The 14995-nt window shown below is 34.3% G+C and overlaps 3 protein-coding genes across 3 annotated transcripts; 2 read left to right on the top strand and 1 right to left on the bottom strand.

The window, feature by feature from the left end:
* The first annotated feature begins 4608 nt into the window (after positions 1-4608).
* On the top strand, positions 4609-6537 carry LOC145047505 (RNA-binding CRS1 / YhbY (CRM) domain protein). The gene is made up of 3 exons (XM_078995785.1): positions 4609-4997; positions 5334-6129; positions 6242-6537. Exons 1-3 carry the CDS (start codon positions 4927-4929, stop codon positions 6377-6379), a joined length of 1005 nt encoding a protein of 334 aa, XP_078851911.1. The 5' UTR covers positions 4609-4926; the 3' UTR covers positions 6380-6537.
* A 487-nt stretch (positions 6538-7024) lies between these two features.
* Positions 7025-8578, top strand: LOC145047506 (plant/protein). The gene is made up of 4 exons (XM_078995786.1): positions 7025-7318; positions 7763-7886; positions 8003-8165; positions 8245-8578. The coding sequence occupies exons 1-4, from the start codon at positions 7103-7105 to the stop codon at positions 8468-8470; spliced, it is 729 nt and encodes a 242-aa protein (XP_078851912.1). The 5' UTR covers positions 7025-7102; the 3' UTR covers positions 8471-8578.
* Positions 8579-8696: 118 nt separating this feature from the next.
* Positions 8697-11786, bottom strand: LOC145047504 (protein LNK1-like). The gene is made up of 7 exons (XM_078995784.1): positions 11571-11786; positions 10831-10950; positions 9961-10451; positions 9411-9888; positions 9179-9300; positions 8998-9088; positions 8697-8927 (listed from the first exon to the last, which is right to left on the bottom strand). Exons 2-7 carry the CDS (start codon positions 10852-10854, stop codon positions 8865-8867), a joined length of 1269 nt encoding a protein of 422 aa, XP_078851910.1. The 5' UTR covers positions 10855-10950; positions 11571-11786; the 3' UTR covers positions 8697-8864.
* Between the last annotated feature and the right edge of the window lie 3209 nt (positions 11787-14995).

Below are 14995 nucleotides of genomic sequence, written 5' to 3'. Positions count from 1 at the left end.
ATAATTAATTAGGAATTAATTTTGTGATCAAGTGTAATTAATTAAACTAGAGGGGCTGAATTGTAATTATGTGATAGTTACAAAATATGGTAATGGTTATCCTAATATATGGGTTGAACGAATTAAAGGAGATAAGGATCCTTGAAATCGTCCAAAGGATAAAGGATAAGGGTTTTCAAGGCTTATCTTATGGTTGCTTTGTGGATAAGCAACTAGATAAGGATAATGACTGAAACCCTATCTCTACACCTATATAAAGACCCTAAGGCCTTAGAATTCGTGTACTTGTTCCCAAGGAGTCCTAAGGACGAATTCTAACCTCTCTCCTCTCTCTTTATACCTTCTCCATTTGCTCTTGGTGTTTGTAAGCCATTAGAGGAGTGACACTTGTGACTCTAAGCATTCCAAAGTCAATTCAAGGAGATTTGTGATTGTTATTGCTACATAACAATCAAGGTAACATTATAAACTTATTCTCATGTTAATATGATTATTTTAATGCTAGAATTAGGGTTTATAGTCTTGGATTCAAAGCATGTACAATAGAGAAACCTAGATCCAAGCATTAGGGTTTGTATGAGCACATAGGATGTCTTATGACCAAAAAAAACTCATCAAAAAATCCTCAATTTAACACCCAAATGAGAAATTAGGGCTAGGACCTAACACAATTATTTAAAATTTAGAAGAGGGATGTCGTAATCTAATTGAAAATAATTTGAAGGTAGGTAATGACGATTTACCAATTTCCACCATGAAAAACAAAAAAGACAATTAAGTTTTAAATGAATTGAAATTCCTAAACTCTTTTGAGATTCATTGAATTTTTTAATGGCATGTTTAAATCTCGATATGCCATTCAAGTTTGTAACTGGGATACCGTGGATCACAAACAAGGTGTGAATAACCATGCAAATGTATTGGGCACTCTCGATGTCATTTACCACCTAATCAATGTGTCAGTTAACCACACACGCCCCATTTATGTATGATAAACATCGAGCTACCCTTTGCCACCCTTGTTAGTCCCAAATTAGTGTGTCAGTTATCGACATACGCTCCACTAATGACTTGCAAGGTGCAAAGTATAATTTCATGGAATAACATCATTTTCATATTTGTCCTAAAGTAACTAAGATTGAGAATTTATAAAAACATTTAGTTATTTTATAGATCATTATACTTATTAATGAGGAATTAGTTGTCATATCCTACCCATTCGAATAACGACCCTCCACTAGTCAAGAGTGCGGTGGGTAAGAGTGAATACCCAATGGTGGTCATTTTATAGGCCGCTTCCTTAAACACCCCTTATAGACCAGCTTCGTGAACGAGACCTACTAACGTAAGACTATATATATATATATATATATATATATATATATATATATATATATATATATATATATATATATATATATATATATATATATATATATATATATTACACTTATAAGGGTTGAAATCTAAACTTGTAAAATTCTAGGGTTTAGAATTTAAATATTTCAAAATTAAAACTATTAATCAAAACTTAAATTCCAAAATTTGAGGGAATGTTTTGAAACTTTTCAAACCTTCTAGATCAAATTTCAAATAATTTAATTAATTAACTAATTTGTGATTATCTAAATTTAACCTAATTCATTTATGGCAAGATAATTCATATTAAATAATACAAATAATTTATTTTATCATATAAACAAGTAAATATCTTATTATTTAACAATTATCTTCTAATTAGATGAGGATAATCAATATCATATTGAAAAAATTGATTTTTATTAGTTAAAAACGTTTATAGTAATTATCCCAACCCAATTCTAGTCAAAATCTCGAAAAATCTGCTAACAGATGAGTCGACTCGTCGAGTAGCCTTGACTCGTCGAGTAGCCCTGACTCGTCGAGTTCATCAGGGGACTCGACAAGTTCATCAGGCAGATGCATATTTTTCAACCTTTTCATCTTTGAACAATTTAGCTATACATCAAATACAATAGAAAAACGACATAGGCTCTGATACAACTGATGGGTTTTGAGCAAAACATCAATCCTATGGTGCACATGCAAACCCTAAAGCCTTGGATGTAGGTTTTTCTAATTGTACATGCAATAATCATCCAAAGCTTGTACACCCTAATCTATCATATAGAAATCGAAAACTATGACTAAAACAAGTTAGAAACATACCTTTCAATTGTAGCTTGATAACCTTGAACATTTGAGAACTTAGCACTTCAAATGTGATGCCTCTAATAGATCACAAACACCAAAAGCAATTGGAGAATATTAGAGAGGGGGGAGCTAATTTTGGGTCTAAAGATCCTTTGGGTTCAATGTAGCCGAAAATCAGACGCCAAGGGGGTCTTTATATAGGTGATGAATTAGGGTTTCAGTCAAATACCTAATCCGCTTGCTTAGACCGTAAGCAGCCCACAGGATTCTTCAAGAGCACCTAGCCTTGGACGAAATCCTTATGGGCTTCCATAAGATGTCGTCCACCCCTTTCCCAAGGGTTCCTTAGCCCATTTTACAATTATCTCATAATTACAATATCAGTCCCCTTAATTCAATTAACCTCTTTTGACCACAAAATTAATTCTAAATTAATTCTTAACCAATATTAATTAAACAATATGATTTCTCTTTTAATATAGGGAAAATGACTCTTGAGGGTAATTAACGAAGTTATAGCCAAAGAAGGTTGCAATCTTTGATAATTTTGCAACTTTAATTTCATTTAACTTTTCGAGGAAAATGACTCAGGAGGGTAACCAACTGTTGAGTTTGTTCTCATTTGGTCACTTTCCTTTTTTTGTACTCAATATACCATCGAACTTGTTGTTTATGTTCACCATAACCCTTTGACCAGCTATCACAGGTCAAAAGTCGGTCAAAAGGGTTATGGTGATCACAAACAACAAGTTCAATGGTATATTGAATACAAAAAAAAGGGACCAAATGAGTACAAACGCAAAAGTTAATTACCCCTAAGAGTTATTTTCCCTTTAATATATTATTCTCATAATATATTAATAAATCACATTTATCCTCTTTCTCCATTATTTTTCCAGTCAAGTTGCTTTGGTGAAGGTAACCCAAAAGGACCATGCTACAATCAGGTCAAATACATATCAATTATAGTTATGGGGTTAGACACCTAATCTAACACGACAGTGGTACAAGGTGGCAGCCACCACCCCACGATGGTGTAAGTGGCTTTTCTCGCGAATTTTGGCCAAACAACCCCATACATAACACATACTCATAGCAGAATTACACACACACGTTTTTTGTTTGCAAAATGGACACTGTCACCACCTGGTTGCATACGGTGGCGGCAGTGACACAAGAAGGCGGCAACATCGGTGGCTAACGACGACAACCACCATGATTGGCAGTCATGGTGGCTTTCCTCAAGTTTTTCCAGTCCAGCGAGCACCTCCTCAACATACAACAACACCGAATACTCATACATACTTGCAACAAACGACTGAAATACATACAACAGCCTCCCCTTGGGGTGGTGGATGTTGACCAGAGCAGCAAAGGAATTGCACAGGTGGCAACGACGAGTCGTGGCTGAGGCATAGCAACAGGAGAAACGGGGGAAGGGAATAAATGGGAACCACGGCGAACAACAGCAACATCTGCAACCCTGAACCTCTGATCTTCTCAGCTGACTTACGACGGGTTACGACTCTCCATCTTTGCTGGCAATGAGACGGGGATGATGGACGTTCCGGTGCTTCTTCGGTGGCGACAAGGAGGCGGCTGGAAAGATGGAGGTATACGGTGATGGCAGCTGGAAGTGTTTTAGGGTTAAGGTTCAATCTATGCTTATTACGAATGGGAGGGAAGGGTGTTACGGGCTTAAACCTGTCTCCATCAAAAACTTCCTCTCATTTTTAAAATAATGGTCCATGACTCCTCAAACCCTTTAAATTTAACTCCAAATTTTACCAAACACCTCCTGCCTACTTAATTTCTTTGCAAAACCACCCCGACAATTTATACTTTAACCCACAATATCCGAAATTATGACATTTAACTCCTTGAAATCAACACATCGCTAAATATTATTGATTTAGTTATAAAATAATAATAATAATTACATCTCGGGCTTAAGAATTTATTATTTGTTAACTCATTTTATTTAATTTCAAATGGAGTGTTACATTAAGTGTGTGGCTTGTAAGGTTAGAAGAATAGTAGCATCATTAACACACTGACACATAAACGTTTTTGAGATTTTTTTATATCACATGTTACTTTATAAAAGTTGGAGAGTGGTGATGAACTCATTTAAATAGATTTGATTTTTGAAGAAAAACCAAAGTAGTGTTAACCAATCACACCCCACCATTCCATTTCTCTCTTCTCTCTCTTCTCGTTATCCGGCTAACAAAGCTTGCTTAGCGCCTCCCTTCACGCGCACTAGGGGTGGTGATTGGCGAGCTTAGTGTTGTTGGCAAGGAGTTTGGCACACCACACTCCCCATAGCCTTGGGATTAATGAATGTAAGACTCCAGGTGAAAGTAAAAAAATAGCTAAAAACGGATGCTGGCAATAAGGTGACATATAGGTTAGGAGATTCTGGATTAGGAAATAAGCTCCAAAATTTGCACTTTTATCAAATCTAAACCAGTTTTTATCGACGAATCTACGTCAGTACGTCCGAAACCAAACCCAGGCTCGAACCCAACCCAACCCAACGAAAAGGAGCCTTCTCGATTGTCACCAAACGAAGAATGCAAAACATGTTTCCTCGGACCTCTCTGTCTCTCACTCTCTGCGACTTGCCGGCTCCCCGCCTCCATTCCTGCTGACGCCCTGCTACGCCTATGATCGACCTGATAAAGCAAAACCACATATTCAACTCACCGATTTCCGTCTCAGCGCCACCTTCTGAATCTTACTCTTGACTCTATGTCAATCAAACTCTTTCGCCGCCATATTTCCAATTTCATACATAGCACATCCCTTCTCCACCATATCTGGTATGATTCCGTCAATTTAGCTATCTAATTCATGCATTTCCGTTTCTAGGGTTTTACTACTATTTCGAGTCATACTGTAAGATTAAGAGCAAAAAGGCGCCTTTGCAAATTCTATAAGAGCGAAACACTGTGGCTAAACCTTGAATGGAGAATAAAATCATGTGAATTTCAGATATGAAAACCGACATATTAGATTGCAATTGTTAAAATCATGTATCTCTAGTTGCAGTGATTATCGTAAATGTTAGTCAGACATCTTGAATCGTTAGCCATTATTATACATTTTAAGATTTGCGATATTAAACACTTTGTTTATAGTATTGTTGTTAAATGCAGGGATCCAATAAACAAAAACCATTGTCTGGACATAAGATATATAAATCCAAATGCCAATCTACTTACTCGTTCTCTTACATCCTTCCCATTGGCAAAACAGATAACCCAAAAATCAATATATGTTCTTGATAGTATTCTTCCATTAAAGTCAAATGTTCGATCAGCAAGCAATTCAGCAGTCGAGATGACAATGAATAAAGATGTTGTCAGGTTTTGTATAAGTAAACAGGCTGAAAGATCTTCTAATGGTTTAAACCAAAGAGAAACAAAACAAAAACGCATCAAAATGTCGAAAAAGGCCAAACTCAATGAACTGAGATTTTATCGCTTGAAAGCAAAGAAAAAAATGAGATCCCCAAATCCAGAAATCAGGATCCTATACAGGCTTGGAAAGGCGAAAAGAAAGGAGGAATGGTTGATTGAGAAATTAAGGAAATTTGATGTGAGAAAAGCTGCAGCTGAAGTATATGACCCTGAAATTTTAACAGAGGAAGAGAAGTTTTATTTAAAAAGAACAGGTGAGAAGAAGAAACATTATGTTCCAGTTGGGAGACGAGGTGTATTTGGAGGAGTTGTTCTTAATATGCATCTTCATTGGAAGAATCATGAAACTGTTAAGGTTATTTGTAAGCCTTGTAAGCCTGGACAAATTCAAGAATATGCTGATGAGCTTACTAGATTAAGTAAAGGGATTGTGATCGATATAAAACCTAATAATGTTATTATATTCTTTCGTGGAAAAAATTATGTGCAACCAGAGATTATGTCGCCTCCTGACACCCTTTCGAAAGCAAAGGTACCTTTTTCTTTGTTCTATGAATCTAAATGCGAAAAAATAGCGATGTATTTTGATTGATTTGTTTGGTATTATACTTTGATATATGATTATTTGATTTATTCCCTTGCAGGCTTTGGAAAAATACAAGTATGAACAGTCTCTTGAGCATACAAGTGAGTTCATTGAGAAACTGGAGAATGAGCTTGAAGAGTACTATAAGCATAAAGCACGATTCTCTAAAGAGAAGGGAAGTTCACCAAAGGATTAAGTCGCTGATGTTACATGGTTCATTATGGAGAATGGATACAGTTTTTGCATGCTTGGATAGGATGTAGGGTCAAAAATATTGTTATCAATGTAACTATAAACTATTGGTAAAACTAGGACAAATCAGAACAAAATTGTTAAATAAAGTAAGTTTGGTTATATTGCCCTGGAGAGTTATCACCTATAACATTGTTTAAAATGTTATTTTAGCAAAAAAGTACACATAGACTATAGTTTATTAATAGCATTTATTTTGCATCGCTACAAATATAATAAAATAAAAAAACCACAACTAAAAAGTAATTCAATTAAAGAAAAGCTCTCCTGTGAACTAAATAATCTTGAATCTTTTGAAATCATGACCATCGTCTTATGTATTAACTCCTCTTTTTTAGTTATTTTCAGTCTTTCATGGTTGCCAATTCCATTTTGTTGTAAGGGAGCCTCAAAGAGGATTGTAATTTCAGTATGATTTTTAAAAATTTTATGCTAAAAATAATATGTTATATACTTATATTAAGTGATTAAGAGAATATATTGAACATGTATTCGTAAAATGACGTCTCTACAAAAATCTCTTTTAGGTACATATCAATTTTATCTTTAGGTACATTGGGCGTTGTCCCGGCCCATAAAGAAGCCCATTTATGACGGCAACCTCCCGGAACGGCGAGCTGTGGAGTTTCAAACCCTCGCTCCCTCTCACACACACAAAAACGCAGCTATGAGCTTATCACTTTTACAGGGCTATTCATCCCCCGAGGAGGAAGACGACGAACAAAGATACCTCAATTCTTCCGACGACGAAGAAGATGACCGCCGGAATGAGGATATTTCTGGTGACCGTACAACCAGCAACAATTTTAAAAAGCCCTTGTTCGATCCACCAAATCCCTCAGCCTCTTCTTCTCTTCCTTCGGCAATGGTTGCGTTTTCTGAAGTAATCCCACACACACTCTCTCTATCAATTGTTTATTTATTGAATCATGTATCTCTCTCATATTATGGTATATAGGCATAATTTCATTTTGGAAGATAAATCAACTTAATTTGCAAGTTAATTATATTAGCAAGCGTACAAATTGATGAATGTTGATAGAATTAACACCAAGCAGACTGATTGATGTCAAAATATGCATGTGGTTATGTGTTTATGTTGGAATGACATCCTTTTTAGATGTAGAGGATCTTAAATCTTAATCTTAATGTTGACTATTGGCATGGCTCCTGTAATTAACCTATGTCACTTTGAAATTGTTGGTGGTAGATTAGCAACAAATCTTTATTAAGTAAGTTCAATTCAGCACTTCCATAATTGTATTGTTTTACTAGATCTATGTCAGCTAAAAGCTTATTATAAGTATTTTTCCTGTAATTATTGGAGATTTCAGGACCTCCACAGTTTTTGAACAACACAGTTGGCGACTCAGCAGAAAAAGATACTGATGTGCAGCTGTTGCGGCATGGTCGCCGGAAAAACCGCAGAGACAAAAATGATATGCCTGAAGGTTGTTTCTGTTTTCTGATAATATCCTAAGAACCTGGTCACTTTAAAAATTAAAATCATATTTTATCAAAATCATACATGTATCATATAGATAATTGAATTAATGTTTTTTTATAGGTGCTGTAATGCAGGCTAAAGCTCAATTAGTTGGAATCCGTGAGAGAGTAAGCAGTGATGCTGGAAAGAATACTCAATCCAAGGTTTCTTCAACTGTAGGATCAACAAAACGTGTGGCAACTGCCACTAATCCAACTGCAGAAGATGCTGCTGACCTTTTAAGGTACTGTTTTTTAAACCCAAATTAGCAAACATACTTATATATTTCCACTAAAAATATGGGCATTTTGTTTTGGACATAGGATGTGTGTGAAGTGTGGGATACCCAAGACATTCTCTAATGCACGGGGGATGGTATGCCCTGTGTGTGGGGATCGTCCAGTTGCAGACACAAACACGGATGAAACATCTAAGAAGAAAGGGTCTATGATTAAAGATAAGGAAAAGAATAAGCGTATGAAAGGCCAATCATCACATGCCACATGGAAAAGTGAAACGGAGATGCACCTTCGACAGCAGTTTGATTGATTAACAACACATTTCTCTATAAAGAAACCATGTATTTTTTCAGTTTGTTACAACTTGTTTAACTTTTTTATATAAGGAGTCTGCATGTACTATTTTGTACTCTGATCATCAATGTGTTCTTAAGCCTTGTAAGCAATGACATGATATTTTTCAAGTCATCACAAAAAAGCCATGTATATTTTTTTTTCTCCACATAAATTTTCCATCAAGAGTTGTGGCTTGTGGGTTAAAAATCTAAGACATAAAATTATTATCAAGACACAAGAATATACACCAAGAAACAGTAAAAGCCCGAGTCGTTTAACTTAATACATGACGATGGGCCACCTTTTGGATCATTTTATACATTATCATTATGTATTCCACAACAACTACATACAACTCTCTCCTAATTTCACTTGTTGTTTGCTTCACCTTCCTCACAAACAGCTTTCTCCCCCTTCATCGACCCATGCTTCTGTTCAACAAAAAAGTTTTAGAAATCTTTTTTATTACAAACATAAATAATGTCAACCAGAAAAACTTACCAGACTAGGTGACTCTGAAGGCCTGTGAAACAATAAATGCGCTACAGACCGATCTATAGGATTTGTATCGGTTTCCACATCCATCAATCCACTGCCATAAATAAAGTAGATAACCCCATTTTTAAATTTTATTTAGAGAATAATAAAATTAAAACATAAAGAGAGAAAAAAAAAATCGTACTTATTACTATCATTAATATCTGTAGCACTGCTACTTAGGCTTGGATTATTATGTCGTAGCTCAGCACTTCTGGCCAAACGGTATAGACTATCCCTTATGCATAACTTTGTCCTCACATCCAACTGAAAACCAATAACTTTACAAAATCAACAACACTACAATGCGAGTGATTGATTTTATATAGATGAAAAAGTAAAAAATTTCAGGAAGAAAAAGCAAAATAATGATATACCTGTTCCATAACCTGTTGTAGCTGGCGAAAACTAGTTGCTTCAAGTGAGATTTCATCAAGCTCAGAACTAATGGAAGAGATTTCAGGCACATTTAATGAACCCATCTCTAATGAAATCCCTTTCTGATGAACTCCTACACCATTTTCACTTCCAAGTTCCTTTTTAGATAAATGAGCTTGTTTTTCAGCACAACTCAAAACACTGTTTGAAGACTGAAACATTGTATTCATCTGTATCGGGCTTCCAACAAATAATGGTTGAAATCCTTGTTTTTGTTCATCAACTCCAGTAGCATTCCCTTCAAATGAAATATCACCACAACTCTCCATTACATGACTCTTGTTAGATTCATCGTTTAAAGCACTTGGAAATTTGAAATCCATCTTTAATGCTTCTTCAGTATCACCCCCAATTTGGTCTGATGCAAACCACCCAAGTTCTTCATCATTGTTTAGTCCAAATGATGAATCGCAATTTCTGCATATGAAAGATATAGAATATGTAATGTAAGTTTTTTGATTTATTTCCAACAAGGGTTTAGTTGTTTACCTTAACATATTGTCAACATCCTCAAAGTTTCCAATATCAGGCCACCCATAATATAAAAGATCACCTGATTCCTTATCCTCACAGTTATAAAGATCCTCTGGTTGGGAAATGTGTGTTAGTGGGTAACTATATGAGTTATCATCACCTGCAGCTGATGTGACATAGCAATTTTTGAAGCACTTATCTGACATTCGAGTGTCATCAGATGTGGCTTTTACTATCTCAACATCACATGAAGCATTGAATGATGATTCCTTCTCCATCATGTTCTTTTTCTTATCTAACAGCTTTGTGGCACTTTCAGACTTTTCTTGACAAATAGTGTTGGAAGCATTAAGGTTTCCAAATTTGCTCAAAACAGAAGTTGTTTCACGCTTAGGCTTCTTACAGATGTCTCCTTCAAATGAATTTCTACTAGTTCGAGCATTAGTAGGGTCTGGTACTATATGGTCATCACCTTGATCAAAGTCATCCCAAATAATATCTTCAAGCTGCAACACCATATAGAAAAATTAGATTTGAATCTTTTTTTTCAAACCTAATCATATCAATGCATCAAAGCCTTCTTAGTTGTATACATCACATATTCGAGAAGCTAACGTGATTTTTTTTAACTACAAATGTTATACTGTAAGTTCTACTATGCCAATATATGAATAAAGTAAGAGATAACATTTCCTCTAGCTTAACACAAGTTTTCCAAGCAACCAAAATTTAGTCTCTCAATCATTGCCAATAAGCAAAAAAGAACATCTTACAGTTGATCAATGAGAACTGGCACACTAATGACAACTAACTTCAAGATATTTGATTGTTGATACAATTACATTTATACCAACACAAAGAGATTGTTGAAACTGAAGAACCTACCTCATACATAGACAAGTCTGACATTCCTTTATTTCTTCTATCCAGCACAGATGATGCAGGCAAAGTCAATCTCCAACTTCATAATTAGCTGAAGATGATTATATAGAAAAGAAGGCCTCCCTATACATCAGTTAAAGAAATCAATAGAAAAAGAAAAGGAAATATTAGACCTCAATTACAAGATGTCTAATATTTTACATGAATACAATCATACTTTCAAGAAAAATGAATTAAAAGTCTACAATGCTATAGTCCTATGCTCTGTAGATTATTAAAGAAAAATGGATAAGACTAAATAAACATTCAAATTTTTTGCCTGTTCGTGGAACAGAGACTCGAACTCTACTAAAGACATACTACAACAGTTCCAGATCATAGAAAAAAGCTGTACTCTTTGTATCAGAATCAAACGAAACAGATAATATGTTAACTCCAAGGGAAATCATCATTTTTCTACCATTTTTCCTGGAAATTAAGCCGTGTGTTGATTAAAATATATCCTAAAATCAGCATGACAATTAAGAACGTAATTTCAAAGTCCCAATCCACAGAATAACTGTCAATCACCAATCAAATCAGACATAAACATCGAAAAACTTCACACAAGTTTTCTTCTCAGCAACCAACAACACATAGAATCAAAAGAAGATTTCAAACAACACAAAATCATTATTCATAAAGATAAAAAACAAATAAACATCAATTAACGATGATAAATCACCAGTTCAAGTAAGATCTACCTGAAAGACTTGCAGGAAAAGCCAAATTCAAAAAAACATCCCCAATCTCCACCAAATACCGCCGCAAAACTCAACACTTACAGCCAGAAAACCCTAATCTCCGAATGATGCGTATACACAAAGACAAATCTCGTAGATAGCTACAGAGAGAAAGTGTGGGTGAGTTGTGTGAGAGAGAGGGAGAGAGAGTCTTTGTGAGTTTTAATTAAAAAAATAAAAATAAAAATTAGGGGAAAAGTTAGGGGTAACGAACGCATGACACGTGGTACGGAGATCAAAAGGAGGGCGCGAGAGGAGAGAGAGTTTGTTGGGTATCTTGCAATTCGTGGACGAGAGAGGGGGAGACAGACGATCTGTTACTTACACCTTATTGGTCCACATAAGCATTTTGCACGTGCCACGCACAGGCATGGGCCGACACGTCAGTCGTTAATTTCGGTTTATTTAAAATCAATAAATAATTAGATTAATAAACTAATTACGTGGGTCTAGTTCAACCCGTGATCATTAACTATACCATTTTTTTATCCTCAACTCGGAAGTGGCTGCCGACTTCTCTTTCCCTAATTGATTCTTTATCTTCTGATTGATATATTTTGTTATTTTATAATATGATTAACGCATACTTATGAAATAATTATTTTATTAAATAGCATTTAACAGAGCTTAAGCAATCATATTATAATTTGCTAATAGAAATTTATAACAGAAAAATACAAATTATACTAATTTTATTATCCATCTTTTTAGATATAAGCAATACGCAACGAAGATAGTTATAATCTTTTGCATATGTTATCTCCAAAAATCTTGTCATCTCCAAAAATTCTCTAAAATAGCATCATTTCGAGTAGAGATGGCAACGGAGGCGAGAAATACAGGGGATCCTAATCATCATCCCCATCCCCAAATTCTCATTTCAATTCCCATCATCATCCCCATCCCCACCGGAGAATAGAAATGAATCCTCATCCCCACCCCCAATGGGGACCGAGGACCCCCAGCGGGAATCGGGGATATATTTTTCTCTTTTAATAAGAAAACTTTAACGTAAGGAAAAACTCTAAATTGAAATTTTAACTACATAAGTTTAAAGATTTTAAAAAAAACATAAAAATATTCATAGATTGCATAAAACTATAAACAAATTTTCTACAAAATTTAAATACATACATAAAAAATCAAATAGAAAAAAAAAATATATCAAAGTGATATGTGAGGTAAAATAGATAAACCAATAAGGAAAAAAATATACAATAGGGTAAATTAGATATAAGAAGAAAAAGTGCAATTTCAACTAAGTAATAACTAATGAGTTTGGTTATTTGGATAAACTTTTAGATATTATAAAGTATACTATAAATATATGTTTTGTATTATTGTATATATTAATATACATCGGGTCCAGGGTCGGGGTCTAAGGGTATCCTCATCCCCATCCCCATCCCCATCCCCATTCCCACTTTTTTATTCAGGGATTCCCCATCCCAAGTCAACTAGGGGTTTCCCCGGTCAAAACGGATGCGGGTTTTGGGTTCCCCTTTGGGTATGGGGATTTTTGTCATCCTTAATTTCGAGAATTTCAACAAATATCATTTGTAAAAAAGTAGATTCATGTTAATAGTAACTATTGTGTGTATATATGCACCAAGGAGAATTCATAAATAATAAATCATTAAATAAATTAAAAAATTGTATAATGGTAAACTTAATATATCTAATTTTGGTAAAAAAAAAATCAATTAATATCTCATTAATTAGTTTAACCCTAAAAAACCAACATCCCTAACCCTAAGAGTACGACGACATCCTCAAATCATCGATACCTCTGTTCTTCTTCTCCACCAGAAATCGATCCTTACATTCGAGCACCACCGTCGCCCTATTATCTGCCATCATGACAACAACTTCTAAATCCTCTGTTCGACTACTCTTCTTCCTCATCTTCATGTCTGTCGGCCTCTTGCTTTCCACACGCTTGCTAGACGCTAACAGAAAAGTCCCAAATTTGGATCTCATGTTTGACTGCGTTGGGTGGCCAGTCATCTTGAAGAAGTAATATCGTGGCCCTAATGCAGTTGTTCGATTGTGCGCCCCAATCTACCAGGTATTTACTACTTTCCCTCTTTGAATTTGAGTATCTGAATATTGATATGATCTTATACTAATCATAACATGTTTTTTTAGTTGTAGTGTGAGAATGGGCACATAGCATGCTCCCTATATTGCAGGAAATCGAACCTCAAGTGTCCTTTTTTGCAATGGAGACGTCTGATGGCTCTGGTGACCAGAAAAGTTTATCATCTCATCTCTCAATTGCAATAGTTAGAAAGCATAAGAGATGTTTCAAGCCAAATTCTCGGTAATTGACTAATTTCATATTTAAAACATACTTTCTAGTAATTTTACAATCAACATGATTGTGAAATCATTGATCAGCTGTGTCTGCGGTAAGGATGAAATTTCTAAGCAAATATTGCTAACACGCCCATGTATTCTTCCATATTCTATGTACTCTACCAGAATATATATCAATATTTTGAAGAATCTATGCATTATTAAACTTGTAATTCTCAATAGGATACCATTAATGTTTGTTTTTTACTTTTACTCTCTTGCAATGTATAAAAAACCCAATTTGTGTTTTTTAGAGGAAATTAGTCTATTATGATGTGAAAGTTGAGTATGAGGTGTGAATGGAATTGTGTATATTCTGTCAAAATTTATTTATATAAATTCATTCTTTTAGAATGTTTGTATTCTAGCAGAATGTAGTTTATATGTTCTATCAAAATTTATAAAACAAATGTGATCAATAATATTATTTTAGAATAGATTATTGTTTTTGTTAGATTTTAATGTTTTTTTTGTTTTGTTTTTAGGTTTTGAAGAGTTTATCATTCATGTGGAAAAGAAAGAAAATATGGAGAACAGAAGTGTTTTATAGTAGAATGTATTCCGTTAGAATGTATAAAATGAATTTTAGCAACATTATTCTTTCATAATGAAATAGTGTTTTTTGTTGAATTTTGATGTTTTTGTTGCATTTGTGATAGGAATAGCTTGAAGACCTTATAGGAATGACGTGAAGAATGAATCGAACATTGATCATACTCACAATTTAAGAATGTTGTCGTTTTTTAAGAATTACATTTGTTATTCTTTCATAATGTTGTTATTATTCAAGAATGTTCTTTTTGTATCACAATCATAGAATATAATTATTTGATATATTATTAGTTCAAGAATCGATTTTGTATATTGTTTCATAATATGTTTATTCATGTTTTCTTTTTATTTATGTATTCTTAAAAGATGTCATAAACTATTATTCTAACAAAATGTCATTATAACAAAATTTCATTATAATAGAATCGCATTCTGACAGAATAAAATAAGTTATAATTGGTTATCATTACAAATTA

This window comes from Lactuca saligna, chromosome 5 (genome assembly GCF_052625555.1).
Source record: "Lactuca saligna cultivar CGN05327 chromosome 5, ASM5262555v1, whole genome shotgun sequence".
NCBI lineage: Eukaryota > Viridiplantae > Streptophyta > Magnoliopsida > Asterales > Asteraceae > Lactuca > Lactuca saligna.
This window is presented reverse-complemented; position numbering and strand designations above follow the sequence as displayed.